This window comes from Engystomops pustulosus, chromosome 4 (assembly GCF_040894005.1).
Source record: "Engystomops pustulosus chromosome 4, aEngPut4.maternal, whole genome shotgun sequence".
In the NCBI taxonomy this organism is placed as follows: Eukaryota; Metazoa; Chordata; class Amphibia; order Anura; family Leptodactylidae; genus Engystomops; species Engystomops pustulosus.
In genome coordinates, this window is record NC_092414.1 from 203,458,218 (window position 1) to 203,473,506 (window position 15,289).

At 48.2% G+C, this 15,289-nt stretch overlaps 2 protein-coding genes across 4 annotated transcripts in view; both read left to right on the forward strand.

Annotated features, from left to right (window-relative positions):
- Positions 1 to 15,289, forward strand: part of PDE4A (phosphodiesterase 4A) — an 873,456-nt gene that overhangs the window by 198,260 nt on the left and 659,907 nt on the right. The window lies entirely within an intron of this gene.
- LOC140128100 (vascular cell adhesion protein 1-like) lies at positions 687 to 14,705 on the forward strand. Its single transcript, XM_072149496.1, has 5 exons — positions 687 to 1,005; positions 8,170 to 8,430; positions 8,717 to 9,028; positions 13,273 to 13,500; positions 13,583 to 14,705. Exons 1-5 carry the CDS (start codon positions 957 to 959, stop codon positions 13,669 to 13,671), a joined length of 939 nt encoding a protein of 312 aa, XP_072005597.1. The 5' UTR covers positions 687 to 956; the 3' UTR covers positions 13,672 to 14,705.

A 15,289-nucleotide genomic window follows, 5' to 3' on the forward strand; every position in this document is an offset into this window, starting at 1 on the left:
TTGTAGTGAAGAGTTTCAAACTAAATTTACATTTCGGATGGCCATGCGCCCCCTGCCGCCCGAAACGCACAGTTGAGGTTTCTGCCATTGCCAAAGGCTGTATGATACCAGTATGATAGGTGGGCATCCCAGTACAGATTACTCCTGAGGTCCCAGAGCTTCAAGTAGAGTCTCAAGTAGTGACGGCCAGGCAGTCTTCCATTCTTTAGTGTGCCAGGTCAGATGTCGGGGCCCCCTGACACTCCGGGCCCCATAGCAGCTGCTATAGCTGATGTTGCTGTAGTTATGCCCCTGCGAATGAATATGACCCCAATAGAGGAGGATTTTTTGGTAAACTCTATAATGTTTTTGGCCACTACTGGTAACATTGAAAGCAGAACATTTTCATGGTTTAGTGCCCCAAATACTCCTGACAGGCTCCCTACAAGGCTCCTATGAGAGTGTTCTAGTTTCTAGATGTTTTAGGGGTCTTCAAGAGCCCCTCCTACACACTTTGAAAGTTAAATCCCGCACTCAGTCCGAATCTGTACGATCGTCCGCCGGCGTCTGCTCCGTTATTCTGCGTTATACTCCGCTGCTTACTGATGCCTTCACTACTTCTTTTACATGGTTTAGACACTTTGTGAAAGTTTCTGTTTCGTGTCTGACAAGGGGTGGGGCTCATACTTTCTAAGATTGCCTAAGATTTCCTGTAAGGTTTCTCTGCGATTTCCTACATGTATATATATATACCGCCCCTCGCCCGGAGCTCAGTGTTAGGGGCTGACACAGGGATCCTCTGCAGAGGGAGACGCACCAGGGGAGAGCTGAGTGTTATCAGGAGGAGATGAGACAGTCAGGAGGGGGAGAAGCATAAGACTACAAAAAGCATATACCGAGGACATTACCAGGCTGTGCCAGTCTCCTCATCATCTCTGTACCCACCGTTAGGGATTAACCTCACGGCTACCAAGAAGATGTCCCGGATACTGCTCACCCTGTATACTGTTATACTGCTGCACCAAGGTAGGACTTATTCCTTGCCTTATTCTGATCTATCTATCGATTTATCTATCTATCCATCATCTATCTTCCTATTTAATTTTTTAAGTAACTTAACAGGAAGGTTGTTCCAGATATATTGGGGAAGTAAGCAGATATAGGCTTGTTTGCTATATGTGGTCCCAAAGAGACGATGTGGAGATCAGGTCTCTGTGGGGGCAAAATTGTACATAATGAAAGGCTGTATATTTTGGCTCATTGTCCTGATGCATATTACATTACTTTAGAATTTCAATCTAACATCTATATTTGTGAAAGCATTCTTACTTAACAGCATCTATCTGTCAGGCTTAGAGGTTGTGGATCTTCTGAACCACCGCGGATGATGACATAAGCCACTACCTGGGACCAGAGTCTAAGTGGTACCCGGTTTTCACCAGAGCCCGCCACAAGGCGGGTTGGACTTGCTGCAGCGTGGTACCACCAGGTTGCTCCACAGGCGTGACTTGTCCGCAGTGGCAGCCAAGGTCGAGGTACAGAAACGGCAGGCAATCTCGTAGTCGGGGACAGGCAGGAGGTCAGGACGGGCAGCACAGGATCGGAGTCGGTGACGTAGCAACAGGTCAGGGCAAGCGACAAAGGAGCGAAGTCAGAAATGGAACCAGGGTCACAACGGAAACAGCACAACAGCACAAGGCATAGACAAAGCTTTCTCTAGGGCACTAGGCACAAAGATCCGGCAGGGGTCACAGGAAGAGGCAGGGTTATATAGTACCTAGAAAGGCCAGCGCCAATTAGTGGCGCGCTGACCCTTTAAATCTGCAGAAGCCGCGCCCTAGGAGTCAGGAACACACGCACGGAGCGCGCAGGGACGGAGCAGGAGCCGGGACCTGTAATTTGCGCAAGGTATATTTTACAGCCTTGCTATTTATTTGGCATTGTTGGGGAGGTATATTGAGCTGCATATCAGTATTTATTTGGCATTGTTGGGGAGGTATTTTGTGCTGCATGGCAGTATTTATTTTGCATTATTTGGAGGTATATTTTACAGCATGTTGCTATTTATTTGGCGTTGTTGGGGAGGTTATTGTGCTGCATATCAGTATTTACTTGGCATTGTTGGAGAGGTAGTTTTGAGCTGCTTGATTTATTTGGGAGATATGTTGTTGTATGTGGTGGTATTTATTTGATGTTGTGGGAAAAATATGTTGCCCTGTATGCTGTTATTTTTCTGGTGCAGATCAGTATTTGCTCACTGATAAGTCCTGAAATAATTAATAAGACATGTGTAAGGAAGTAAGTTATACAAATTACCAATATATTTTCTGTAGCAATTCCTCAGGGTTTTCTAGAAAGTATATTGGTAAATTGGTATGGTGGCTAACTATATACTGGGGGGAGGCAGGGGCTTCATTGTGCGGGCTACCTATATACTGGGTGGGGAGGCAGGGGCTGCAGTGTGCTGGCTACCTATATTCTGGGTGGAGAGAGCGGCTGCAGTATGCTGGCTACCTATATACTGGGTGGAGAGGGGGGCTGCAGTATGCTGGCTACCTATATACTGGGTGGAGAGAGCGGCTGCAGTATGCTGGCTACCTATATTCTGGGTGGAGAGAGCGGCTGCAGTATGCTGGCTACCTATATACTGGGTGGAGAGGGGGGCTGCAGTATGCTGGCTACCTATATACTGGGTGGAGAGAGCGGCTGCAGTATGCTGGCTACCTATATTCTGGGTGGAGAGAGCGGCTGCAGTATGCTGGCTACCTATATACTGGGTGGAGAGGGGGGCTGCAGTATGCTGGCTACCTATATACTGGGTGGAGAGGGGTACTGTAGTATGCTCGCTACCTATATACTGGGTAGTTAGGCAAGGGGTGCAATGTGCTGGCTACCTATATACTGGGTAGTTAGGCAAGGGGTGCAGTGTGCTGGTTACCTATATACTGGGGGAAGGCAGGGGTTGCAGTATGCTGGATACCTATATACCGGGTGGGTAAGCAAGGGCTGCAGTGTGCTGACTATCTATGTACTGGGGGGCAGGGGCTGCAGTGTGCTGGCTACCTATATACTGGGTGGAGAGGGGGGCTGCAGTGTGCTGGCTACCTATATCCTGGGTGGAGAGTGGGGCTGCAGTGTGCTAGCTACCTATAAACTGGGTGGGGAGGCAAGGGCTGCAGAGTGCTGATTACCTATGTACCGGGGGTGCAGGGGGTGCAGTTTGCTGACTACCTATATACTGGGTGGGGAGGCAGGGGCTGCAGTGTGCTGGCTACCTATATACTGCTTGGGGAGACAGGGGCTGCAGTGTGCTGGCTACCTATATACTGGGGGGAGGCAGGGGCTGCAGTGTGCTGACTACCTATATACTGGGGGGAGGCAGGGGCTGCAGTGTGCTGACTACCCATATACTGGGTGGGGAGGCAAGGGCTGCAGTGTGCTGACTACCTATATACTGGGGGGAGGCAGGGGCTGCAGTGTGCTGGGTACCTATATATTGAGTGGAGAGTGGGGCTGCAGTGTGCTGACTACCTATATACTGGGTGGGGAGGCAGGGGCTGCAGTGTGCTGGCTACCTATATACTGGGTGGAGAGTGGGGCTGCAGTCTGCTGGCTACCTATATACTGCGTGGGGATCCATGGGCTGCAGTGTGCTGGCTACCTATATACTTGGGGGCGAGACAGCGGCTGCAGTATGCTGGCTACCTATATACTGGGGGGCGAGACAGGGGCTGCAGTATGCTGGCTACCTATATACTGGGTGGGGAAGCAGGGGCTACAGTATGCTGGCTACCTATATACTGGGGGGAGGCAGGTGCTGCAGTGTGCTAGCTACCTATATACTGGGTGGAGACTGGAGCTGCAGTGTGCTGGCTACCTATATACTAGGTGGAGAGTGGGGCTGCAGTGTGCTGGCTACCTATATACTGGGTGGGGAGGCAGGAGCTGCAGTATGCTGGCTACCTATATACTGGGGGAGGCAGGGGCTGCAGTGTGCTAACTACGTATATACTGGGTGGGGAGACAGGGACTGCAGTGTGCTAGCCACCTATATAGTGGAGGGAGGCAGGGGCTGCAGTGTGCTGACTACCTATATACTGGGTGGGGATGCAAGGACTGCAGTTGCTGGCTACCTATATACTGGGGGGAGACAGGTGCTGCAGTGTGCTGGCTACCTAAATACTGGGGGAGGCAGGGACTGCAGTGTGCTGACTACCTATATACTGGGGGGGGGCAGGGGCTACAGTGTGCTGACTACCTATATACTGGATGTAGAGTTGGGCTGCAGTGTGCTGGCTACCTATATACTGGGTGGAGAGTGAGGCTGCAGTGTGCTGGCTACCTATATAATGGGGGAGGCAGGGGCTGCAGTGTGCTAACTACCTATATACTGGGTGGGGAGACAGGGACTGCAGTTGCTGGCTACCTATATACTGGGTGGGGAAGCAGGGGCTACAGTATGCTGGCTACCTATATACTGGGGGGAGGCAGGTGCTGCAGTGTGCTAGCTACCTATATACTGGGTGGAGACTGGAGCTGCAGTGTGCTGGCTACCTATATACTAGGTGGAGAGTGGGGCTGCAGTGTACTGGCTACCTATATACTGGGTGGGGAGGCAGGAGCTGCAGTATGCTGGCTACCTATATACTGGGGGAGGCAGGGGCTGCAGTGTGCTAACTACGTATATACTGGGGAGACAGGGACTGCAGTGTGCTAGCCACCTATATAGTGGAGGGAGGCAGGGGCTGCAGTGTGTTGACTACCTATATACTGGGTGGGGATGCAAGGACTGCAGTTGCTGGCTACCTATATACTGGGGGGAGACAGGTGCTGCAGTGTGCTGGCTACCTAAATACTGGGGGAGGCAGGGACTGCAGTGTGCTGACTACCTATATACTGGGGGGGGGGGCAGGGGCTACAGTGTGCTGACTACCTATATACTGGATGTAGAGTTGGGCTGCAGTGTGCTGGCTACCTATATACTGGGTGGAGAGTGAGGCTGCAGTGTGCTGGCTACCTATATAATGGGGGAGGCAGGGGCTGCAGTGTGCTAACTACCTATATACTGGGTGGGGAGACAGGGACTGCAGTTGCTGGCTACCTATATACTGGGGGGAGGCAGGTGCTGTAGTGTGCTGTCTACCTATATAATGGGGGGAGGCAGGGGCTGCAGTGTGCTTGCTACCTATATACTGGGTGGGGAGGCAGGGGCTGCAGTATGCTGGCTACCTATATACGGGGGGAGGCAGGGGCTGCAGTGTGCTAACTACCTATATACTGGGTGGGGAGACAGGGACTGCAGTATGCTGGCCACCTATATAGTGGGGGAGGCAGGGGCTGCAGTGTGCTAACTACCTATATACTCGGTGGGGAGACAGGGACTGCAGTATGCTGGCCACCTATATAGTGGAGGGAGGCAGGGGCTGCAGTGTGCTGACTACCTATATACTAGGTGGGGATGCAAGGACTGCAGTTGCTGGCTACCTATATACTGGGGGAGGCAGGGGCTGCAGTGTGCTGGCCACCTATATACTGGATGGGGAGGCAAGGGCTGCAGTGTGCTGGCTACCTATATACTGGGGGGAAGAAGGGGCTGCAGTGTGCTGGCTACCTATATACTGGGGGAGGCAGGGACTGCAGTGTGCTGACTACCTATATACTGGGTGGGGATCCAGGGGCTGCAGTGTGCTGACTACCTATGTACTGGGGGGGGGGGCAGGGGCTACAGTGTGCTGACTACCTATATACTGGATGTAGAGTGGGGCTGCAGTGTGCTGGCTACCTATATACTGGGTGGAGAGTGGGGCTGCAGTGTGCTGGCTACCTATATAATGGGGAAGGCAGGGGCTGCAGTGTGCTGATTACCTATATACTGGGTGGGGATGCAAGGACTGCAGTTGCTGGCTACCTATATACTGGGGGGAAGGCAGGTGCTGCAGTGTGCTGGCTACCTATATACTGGGGGGAGGCAGGTGCTGTAGTGTGCTGGCTACCTATATACTGGGGGGAGGCAGGGGCTGCAGTGTGCTTGCTACCTATATACTGGGTGGGGAGGCAGGGGCTGCAGTATGCTGGCTACCTATATACGGGGGGAGGCAGGGGCTGCAGTGTGCTAACTACCTATATACTGGGTGGGGAGACAGGGACTGCAGTATGCTGGCCACCTATATAGTGGGGGAGGCAGGGGCTGCAGTGTGCTAACTACCTATATACTCGGTGGGGAGACAGGGACTGCAGTATGCTGGCCACCTATATAGTGGGGGAGGCAGGGGCTGCAGTGTGCTGACTACCTATATACTAGGTGGGGATGCAAGGACTGCAGTTGCTGGCTACCTATATACTGGGGGAGGCAGGGGCTGCAGTGTGTTGGCCACCTATATACTGGATGGGGAGGCAAGAGCTGCAGTGTGCTGGCTACCTATATACTGGGGGGAAGAAGGGGCTGCAGTGTGCTGGCTACCTATATACTGGGGGAGGCAGGGACTGCAGTGTGCTGACTACCTATATACTGGGTGGGGATCCAGGGGCTGCAGTGTGCTGACTACCTATGTACTGGGGGGGGGGGCAGGGGCTACAGTGTGCTGACTACCTATATACTGGATGTAGAGTGGGGCTGCAGTGTGCTGGCTACCTATATACTGGGTGGAGAGTGGGGCTGCAGTGTGCTGTCTACCTATATAATGGGGGGAGGCAGGGGCTGCAGTGTGCTGATTACCTATAAACTGGGTGGGGATGCAAGGACTGCAGTTGCTGGCTACCTATATACTGGGGGGAAGGCAGGTTCTGCAGTGTGCTGGCTACCTATATACTGGGGGGAGGCAGGTGCTGTAGTGTGCTGGCTACCTATATACTGGGGGGAGGCAGGGGCTGCAGTGTGCTTGCTACCTATATACTGGTTGGGGAGGCAGGGGCTGCAGTATGCTGGCTACCTATATACTGGGGGAGGCAGGGGCTGCAGTGTGCTAACTACCTATATACTGGGTGGGGAGACAGGGACTGCAGTATGCTGGCCACCTATATAGTGGAGGGAGGCAGGGGCTGCAGTGTGCTGGCCACCTATATACTAGGTGGGGATGCAAGGACTGCAGTTGCTGGCTACCTATATACTGGGGGAGGCAGGGGCTGCAGTGTGCTGGCCACCTATATACTGAATGGGGAGGCAAGGGCTGCAGTGTGCTGGCTACCTATATACTGGGGGGAGGAAGGGGCTGCAGTGTGCTGGCTACCTATATACTGGGGGAGGCAAAGGGTGCAGTGTGCTGGCTACCTATATACTGGGGGAGGCAAGGGCTGCAGTGTGCTGGCTACCTATATACTGGGGGAGGCAGGGACTGCAGTGTGCTGACTACCTATATACTGGGTGGGGATCCAGGGGCTGCAGTGTGCTGACTACCTATGTACTGGGGGGGGGGGCAGGGTTCTACAGTGTGCTGACTACCTATATACTGGGTAGGGAGGCAAGGGCTGCAGTGTGCTGACTACCTATATACTTGGTGGGGAGGCAGGGGCTGCAGTGTGCTGGCCACCTATATACTGAATGGGGAGGCAAGGGCTGCAGTGTGCTGGCTACCTATATACTGGGGGGAGGAAGGGGCTGCAGTGTGCTGGCTACCTATATACTGGGGGAGGCAAAGGGTGCAGTGTGCTGGCTACCTATATACTGGGGGAGGCAAGGGCTGCAGTGTGCTGGATACCTATATACTGGGGGAGGCAGGGACTGCAGTGTGCTGACTACCTATATACTGGGTGGGGATCCAGGGGCTGCAGTGTGCTGACTACCTATATACTGGGTGGGGATCCAGGGGCTGCAGTGTGCTGACTACCTATGTACTGGGGGGGGCAGGGTTCTACAGTGTGCTGACTACCTATATACTGGGTGGGGAGGCAAGGGCTGCAGTGTGCTGACTACCTATATACTTGGTGGGGAGGCAAGGGCTGCAGTGTACTGGCTACCTATATACTGGGGGGAGGCAGGGGCTGCGGTGTGCTGACTACCTATATACTGGGGGGAGGCAGGGGCTGCAGTGTGCTGACTACCTATATACTGGGGGGAGGCAGGGGCTGCAGTGTGCTGGCCACCTATATACTGGGTGGGGAGGCAAGGGCTGCAGTGTGCTGGCTACCTATATACTGGGGGGACATGTCTACTGTAAACATCATGTAACCAATGCCTTGCGATTTCTCTCACAGCGAGGTCTGATGACGCGGTGGAGTTTAAAGCCATAAACTCCGAGTTGTTTGCCCTATTTGGAGATTCTGTCTGGCTGAATTGCTCTACACCCAATCCCAAAACATACTTTGAAAGTAGATTATTTACGAAAGACAATGCGAAGGGGTCCAATTGGGTGGCAAGAGAAGTAGTTGTCGATGACTGGGAGATCTCAACAATGTACTGCTACCTCTCACCAGACATAGACGATATAAAACGTCCCATCACGGTCATGGCGTACGGTAAGTAGTGCAATATATACCAAAAACATGGAAAATGTTACTTTATGTGTTGAAGGGATTGTCCCAGTGTTAGACTAGAGTTCAGAAGTCAACAAAAATCCCAGTGGTACACCATGGGAAGTATTATTCTGCTATATTTCAACTGAAGAGGTCATCTCGGTCACAGTGAGGCGTTGGTGGGAGCGCGTGAAGCCGGGTGTGTCCTACATTTTTCACACATTTATAGTACATTAAAAAAAACCTGTAAAATGACTGAATAATCATTTGCTTAACATCGTCCTTCCAGCTCTGCCTTCCAACGTCACTATAGACATGCAGCCTCTTCTAAAGGAGGGAGAAGAGTCTACGATCACCTGTACGGTTCATGATGTGGCTCCTCAGGAGCTTCTTACCATCAATATCACCAGAGGAGGAGATGTCATTGACAGCAAGTCATATGGAGGACCCCACGTGTTGCACAGAAGGACTGTGGGTCGTGTATATACATTTACTGCTAGTCGCGGTGACAACAACATGAACTTCTCCTGTGAGGCCATCCTACAACTCGGCCGAGAGCAAAAGAGGACCAAGTCCCCAGACATTACTGTACAGACCTACGGTAAGTTGTTTCTTTCTGAGTCACTGACAGACTTAGGGAGAAGGGTGGGGGAGGGAGCAGGATGAGCCATAATCTCCTGCTGCAGCTCCTCCTGTTCATCAGAGCAGACACGTGAACAAAGTTATACAGAGACTTTGCACACAGTATTAAAGTAAGTAGCAGGACTGCTGAATCACTTGATGAACATTCTGGGTTTTTTATTAAAGCAGGGCATCACACATGTTCGGCCTTCATTTTCCATCACGTGTGGTGGCCAGCGGTCCATGAGTTACTATTGATACTAGACAATAGATACAGGCCATCCTATAACAATGGCTACACTTGTACAAGTATTATTATAGATTTCCTGTAGGGGAAAGGCCCTAATATAACCCAAGGCCCATTTCCTAGGACCTACCTCTTCTCCCTATAGGCTACAGCTGTGCTGTAATGTAATTATATCAAATTTTTCTACACACTATAAAAGTTTGCCCTAAATTAGCACTTGGGAGGTTCTAACACTTAGAAAGTCTCTTAATGGCCAAAAAAATCGGCCAAAAAGGGGGCATTTTAGTATTTGAATTTATTATTTTATTATTTTGTCCAACGTCCTCCCCTGTTGGATGGAGGTTACATTGAACTCCAGTGAGCTCCCCCTAGTGGGAACTGTTAGAAGAAAGAATTTTATCATATGACTGTGGGGATGTTTGATGTAAAAACACCTACAATTCAGGACTGTTAAAAAACAGAACCCCATTAATTCTGGAATTATTCATAACCTAATGGCAGCATATTAAGGAGTTAGCTACTAATGCAAAATAGATCAACAATGATAATAATAATTCCTTTATTTATATAGGGCACACAGATTACGCAGCGCTGCACAGAACTTGCCCTAATGGGGCTCACAATCTAATCAACCTACCAGTATGTTTTTGGAGTGTAGGAGGAAACCGGAGGACCCGGAGGAAACCCTCACAAACATGGAGTGAACATACAAACTCTTTGCAGATGTTGACCATGACTTGAACCCACGTCTCCAGCGCTGCAAGGCTGTAATGCTAACCACTGAGCAACCGAGCTGCCCCAATGATATTAGATTTTTACCCACAACCACCATGTATATATATATATATATATATATATATATATATATATATATATATATATATCAGATCCTAACCATTCTGAGCCTTAGATTTCCATAATAAGTCAGTATGATCAGCTAAATCACAGTGGAAACTAACATGATCATGATGAAAATACAGGGAGGGTATGAACCCTGTTTCCGGTTTGTACAGGATTGTGAATTCCTCGCCGCTTACAGGAAATGCAGGAAATAGTTTCACAACGCGCGGTACAAGGATGTGCCGTGTTATCGTGTTCAGGAGGATTACACCTCTCACATTCCAGATGTTACATTTAGTTTTCTCTTTCGGTTTGGGTAAAGTTTGGGGATCAGTTTCATGAACCCTGTATATCGGGTGACCCTAGGGGGCTGCGACTTAGTGGGTGGTCTCCCTGGATAATAGTTTTACTGTTAGGTCAACGTATGTTTATTGGGATCATCAGGAATAAGAAACATTGACTGCTTAACTATAAACTATTAACTCCTATTAACACGGCCGTGCGAGTATTTAAGGCTCACAGTTTAGGTCCATACAGCCGCAGAAAATTTTTTAACCATTCTAAGCCTAAAATTAGTAAAAATTCGGACCCAAAAGATTATAAAATAAGAATCTTCTTATTCTCATCAAAAAATGCCCAGCGTGATGGCATGATCTATACCAGTGATGGCGAACCTTTTAGAGGCCGAGTGCCCAAACTACAACCAAGACCCACTTATTTATCACAAAGTGCCAACACAGAAATTTAATTAGTGATTTAAACTCCCTTCTCTGTCACAGTTTTCATTGATACCAGCACCTGAGGACACCAATAAAGCAGGAAATAGTAGAAATTTGGGTGATCATTGTAGCTTCCCTTCCAGAGGAGGAATTGTCAGGGCCAGAGCAGGAGCTACAATAATCATCCAGATCTGTCCACACCTTCCCACTCCTCCAGTAGTCCCAGGTAGCGCTGTCACTTTAAATTACCTCAGTGCACAGCAAGTCCTGGGATGTCTGGGACTGCAGGAAGATACCTGGAGTCATCTTTGGTGGTGGCCTGAGTGCCCACAGAAAGGGCTCCGAGTGCTACCTCTGGCACCAGTGCCATAGGTTCGCCACCACTGATCTATACAATCTACTTTGAAGTGCGATGTAAATTGGTGGTATAAAGTCAAGGAGGCGGAGAGTTTAACATTGAAGTCAAGGAGGGGAGCTCTGAACACCTCCTCCTCTGTGACTGAAATCATGCATCGGACTTCAGGAGATCTGGTTAGTGATGTCTCTGGATGTAGGACCAACAATTACAGTTAAGGTGGCTTTATGAGGAAGAGAGAGCTTGACTTCAGTGTTAAAGTCTCCGCCTCCTTGACTTTATACAACCAATTTACATCTAAATTCAAAGTTGATTTTCTGTATGATGCCACCACACTGGATCATGAATTAAACATGATCTGCAAGGTGTTCAGCTGCTTAGCAACATACTGTTAAGCTTACTCTAAGCATTTGCATTACAATATAATTGTGTGTTATAACTTATCTTGCACCCTGACAATCCTTTGTGTAGTCACAGGGGTTGGGCTTTGGTTTGGATACATTTCAAAAAACAACATGTGAATTGTCTGTGCTGCAGACTCCTCAGCCCTAAACCCCCCCCCCCCCATCTTTGTGATTCTGTACAGCTCCTCCCTCTCCCACTGATGTCAGCTCACCACACTGTGAGCTCTGTGAAGGAGCAGGAGAGAGGAGCTATAGAGGAGCACAAAGGTGGGGGCCTTGAGCTGAGCAGTCTGCAAAACAGACAAGTCACATGTTGTTTTTTGAAATGTATGCAAACCAAAGCTCAACCCCTGGGACTACACAGAATATTCTATCAGGGTGCAAGTTATAACACACAATTATATTGTAATGCATAGAAAAGGCAGAAAGGCATATGTGCAATGCAGGTGTAATGGGATACTGCAACCTGTCTTTAGTGAAAATTAGGTCCCTGGAGACAGGTTCCCTTTAAGATTTGTGTGGCATTTTTGTGAGAAATACATGATTTTTATTTTATAATCTTTTGGGTCCAAATTTTTACTATAAAAAAATTTATGTAACTAAGCTGTAAATAAATATTATTTTATAGAGAGTCCCCATAGTTTCCCCACTCGCTTTAGAATGAGTGAGAGAGGTACCTGCAAAGGAAAGAAACCCTGCTGTGCAACTCTCATCATCAATCGTATCTCCACCTTAAAGGACACCTGTCATCAGGTCTGTGTCTCTTGTCCTGTCACCTCTACCTGTGGAGCAGCTCACAAGGATCCCATCCCAGCCTTTATCTAGTTATTTCATACATTATTCATTGTAAAATCACATATTTTTTATCATGTAAATGAGGCTGGTCACATGGTCAGAGGCAGTGATGTCACCCCTGTTACCCCTCCCCTCTCCTCCCCCTGCTCATGTCTGTGTGTAATGTATAGTAAAGCATGGCTAGTGTGTGTGCTGCATCTGCTGACATGCTGCATCCTCCTAATACACACGTGAGAGACACAGACATCAGCTACACAAGTACCTGACATGTTCTGCTGTAACATGGCTGCCTGGAGCTGCTGTATCTCTCCTAAACACACACAGGCTGCAGGGGGCGTGGCCACCAGCACCAGGAAGCACATCATTATACAGCCTCACATCATTATACAGGCTGTCAGTCATGCACTAGGGGTGTGGCTGTGCCTCCCACTCATGAATAGAGTGGACAGCTTGAATATGCTAATGCTACATTGGACATTTCACAGGTCATTTGCATACAGCTTTAGGACCTCATTGCTTAGGTTTACAGGCATGTAGAGGGACAATGAAGGGATAGAGGCAATGCTCTCTAATGGCAGTTTATGAAAATATATTTAGTTTAGGGGGGTTATTTTGCATGACGGGTTCTCTTTAAAGATGCAGATACAATTGATTATTCTAGACTTTTCTTTCCATCCTCTTGATTACTACTGTTTCCATCGTCTGTGGAGAAGGGATCCAGCATCATCTAGCAACATCTGTCATCCCCTACGTAGAAGCCGATTGGACAGATAAGATGCCACCAATAGAGATTGGCTGCCATGGTCATGTGACTTGTTGTCCATCCATAATATGTGATATTTCATGTTTCTTTCTCCATTTCAGCCCCACCAAAGTTCAGTGAACGTTTGTGCCCCTCAACTTTGCTTCTGGGAAAGGAAAAGAAGCAAGTTTCGTGTCTGGCCGATGGGAATCCACCACCGACAGTAGAATGTAAGGCGTTTGGACGACATATAAAGAACATGGAGGCCGTAACTGGAAACATGACCGGGAATTACACGTGTCTCGCCACAAACCAGTATGGAAATGCTGCAAAGTTTGTCACCGTGGAATGTAAGTCTCGGGATGGAAATATCAGATATGAGATGTTATACTATCGGTAAGAATTGATCCATATTTCTGTTTCCTGTCACAGATGATGGGAATATCGGATCGAAAGTCGGGGCAGAAGTCATCGTCGTTATCCTTACTGCCATAATAACCTCCGTATGGGATGTTTTGTAGAAACTCCAATGATCAGCAACCCTCAAGTCAAATATTAAGACTGAGATCGAAATTCCCCAAAGTGAAAATGGATCTTCATGTAAGCCGCCATGTTGTGCTCACTGCCATCTACCTGGAAAACATGCTGGCGAATAGAGAAAGAGGATTGTGACAGCCAATCAGGTTACATCATTATAGGAGAAGTGACCTGATTGGTTGTTTTTTCAAACACTGGAAGCAGTTACTCATTACAGCCAATCAGATTCCAGATGTTCCAAAGCCTCTGCTGCTCTGAGTCAACACAACTTTTCATACACCAGAGAGATATTTTATATGTTTTCTTTTTGCGATCAAGATTCCGGCTAACAAAAATCTTAATGATTTCGGAAAATTACCGGTGAGACAATTAATTAACAATATTATTGGATGCCCCCTTTAAGGGTCTTATATAGACTTAATAGAGGTCCATACTTTACAGTCAAGACATGTATCAGCGCACATAGTAATCCACATGTCTATGTGCTGCAGTTATATCAAGGGATGGACTGGCCCACCAGAGAATCATTGGATCCTCTGGTGGGCCCATCCTCCAACATAGTAAAGAGACCCAAGAGTTCCAACAGAAACCAACACAATTTGGTGGATTGGATGTAGGCACCAAAAACGCTTTTATCAAAGGGGTTCAAAATCCTGATCCGGAGTCTAACACTGGTTACACTGTAATTAAAAATGTTTAAAATTGTTTTATATCAAAGATATATAGAATTCTGTATTGTCTGTGCATTACACTTCTTTTAGGTATAATCTGTCACATTGGGTGATTTTTTTTTTCTTTTTAGTAAGTGGATTCTCCCTATACGGTATTTAGGTGTTAGGTCCTGCTGTATAGCAGGTGACCGCTCCCTTGATGCTGCCCCACATCTTGCTGCAGATGATGCCGCCTGAGGTAACAGGCTCAACTTGCCTCATTGATGGTGGACACCTATCTGTGTACATTATATACTGTATATTTCTTATAGTAAATGTTTATACAGTAAAATGGTCTCTGTAAATTATTTAAGTTGTGTTTTATTCTGCACCTATTCACACACTCACATATAGCAAGCAGATCCATAGATAAAGATATATAAGGAAGAGCAGCAGTGAAGCAGGATGGACACAGCTTTTTCTATGGATTAAGGTGTCCGGTAACAGGTGCAAACTTGCAGACAGATCTTCAAAGGAGAGCACCAAAGAGAAGTACACAGGGGTGCAAGTAGTGACTCAGGGGCCCCAGGGCAAATGCTTACATTGGGGCCCATTGCCATGGTCCAAAAAATAGGGACACTATGCCAAAGATCTGTTTTAACCTCATAATGAAATCTATATGTATTTTATCAACATACTGACAATACATCTTCTAACACGGAAGATTAGATACAGCAGCCAGTGATGAGATATTATGTCTGGTGAAACCTACCAGTGATAGGGATCTAAGTTCAGTGTAACATCCTAGTGATAGGGATCTAAGTCCAGTGCAACATCCTAGTGATAGGGATCTAAGTCCAGTGTAACATCCTAGTGATAGGGATCTAAGTCCAGTGTAACATCCTAGTGATAGGGATCTAAGTCCAGTGTAACATACCATGTCATTGTCTGG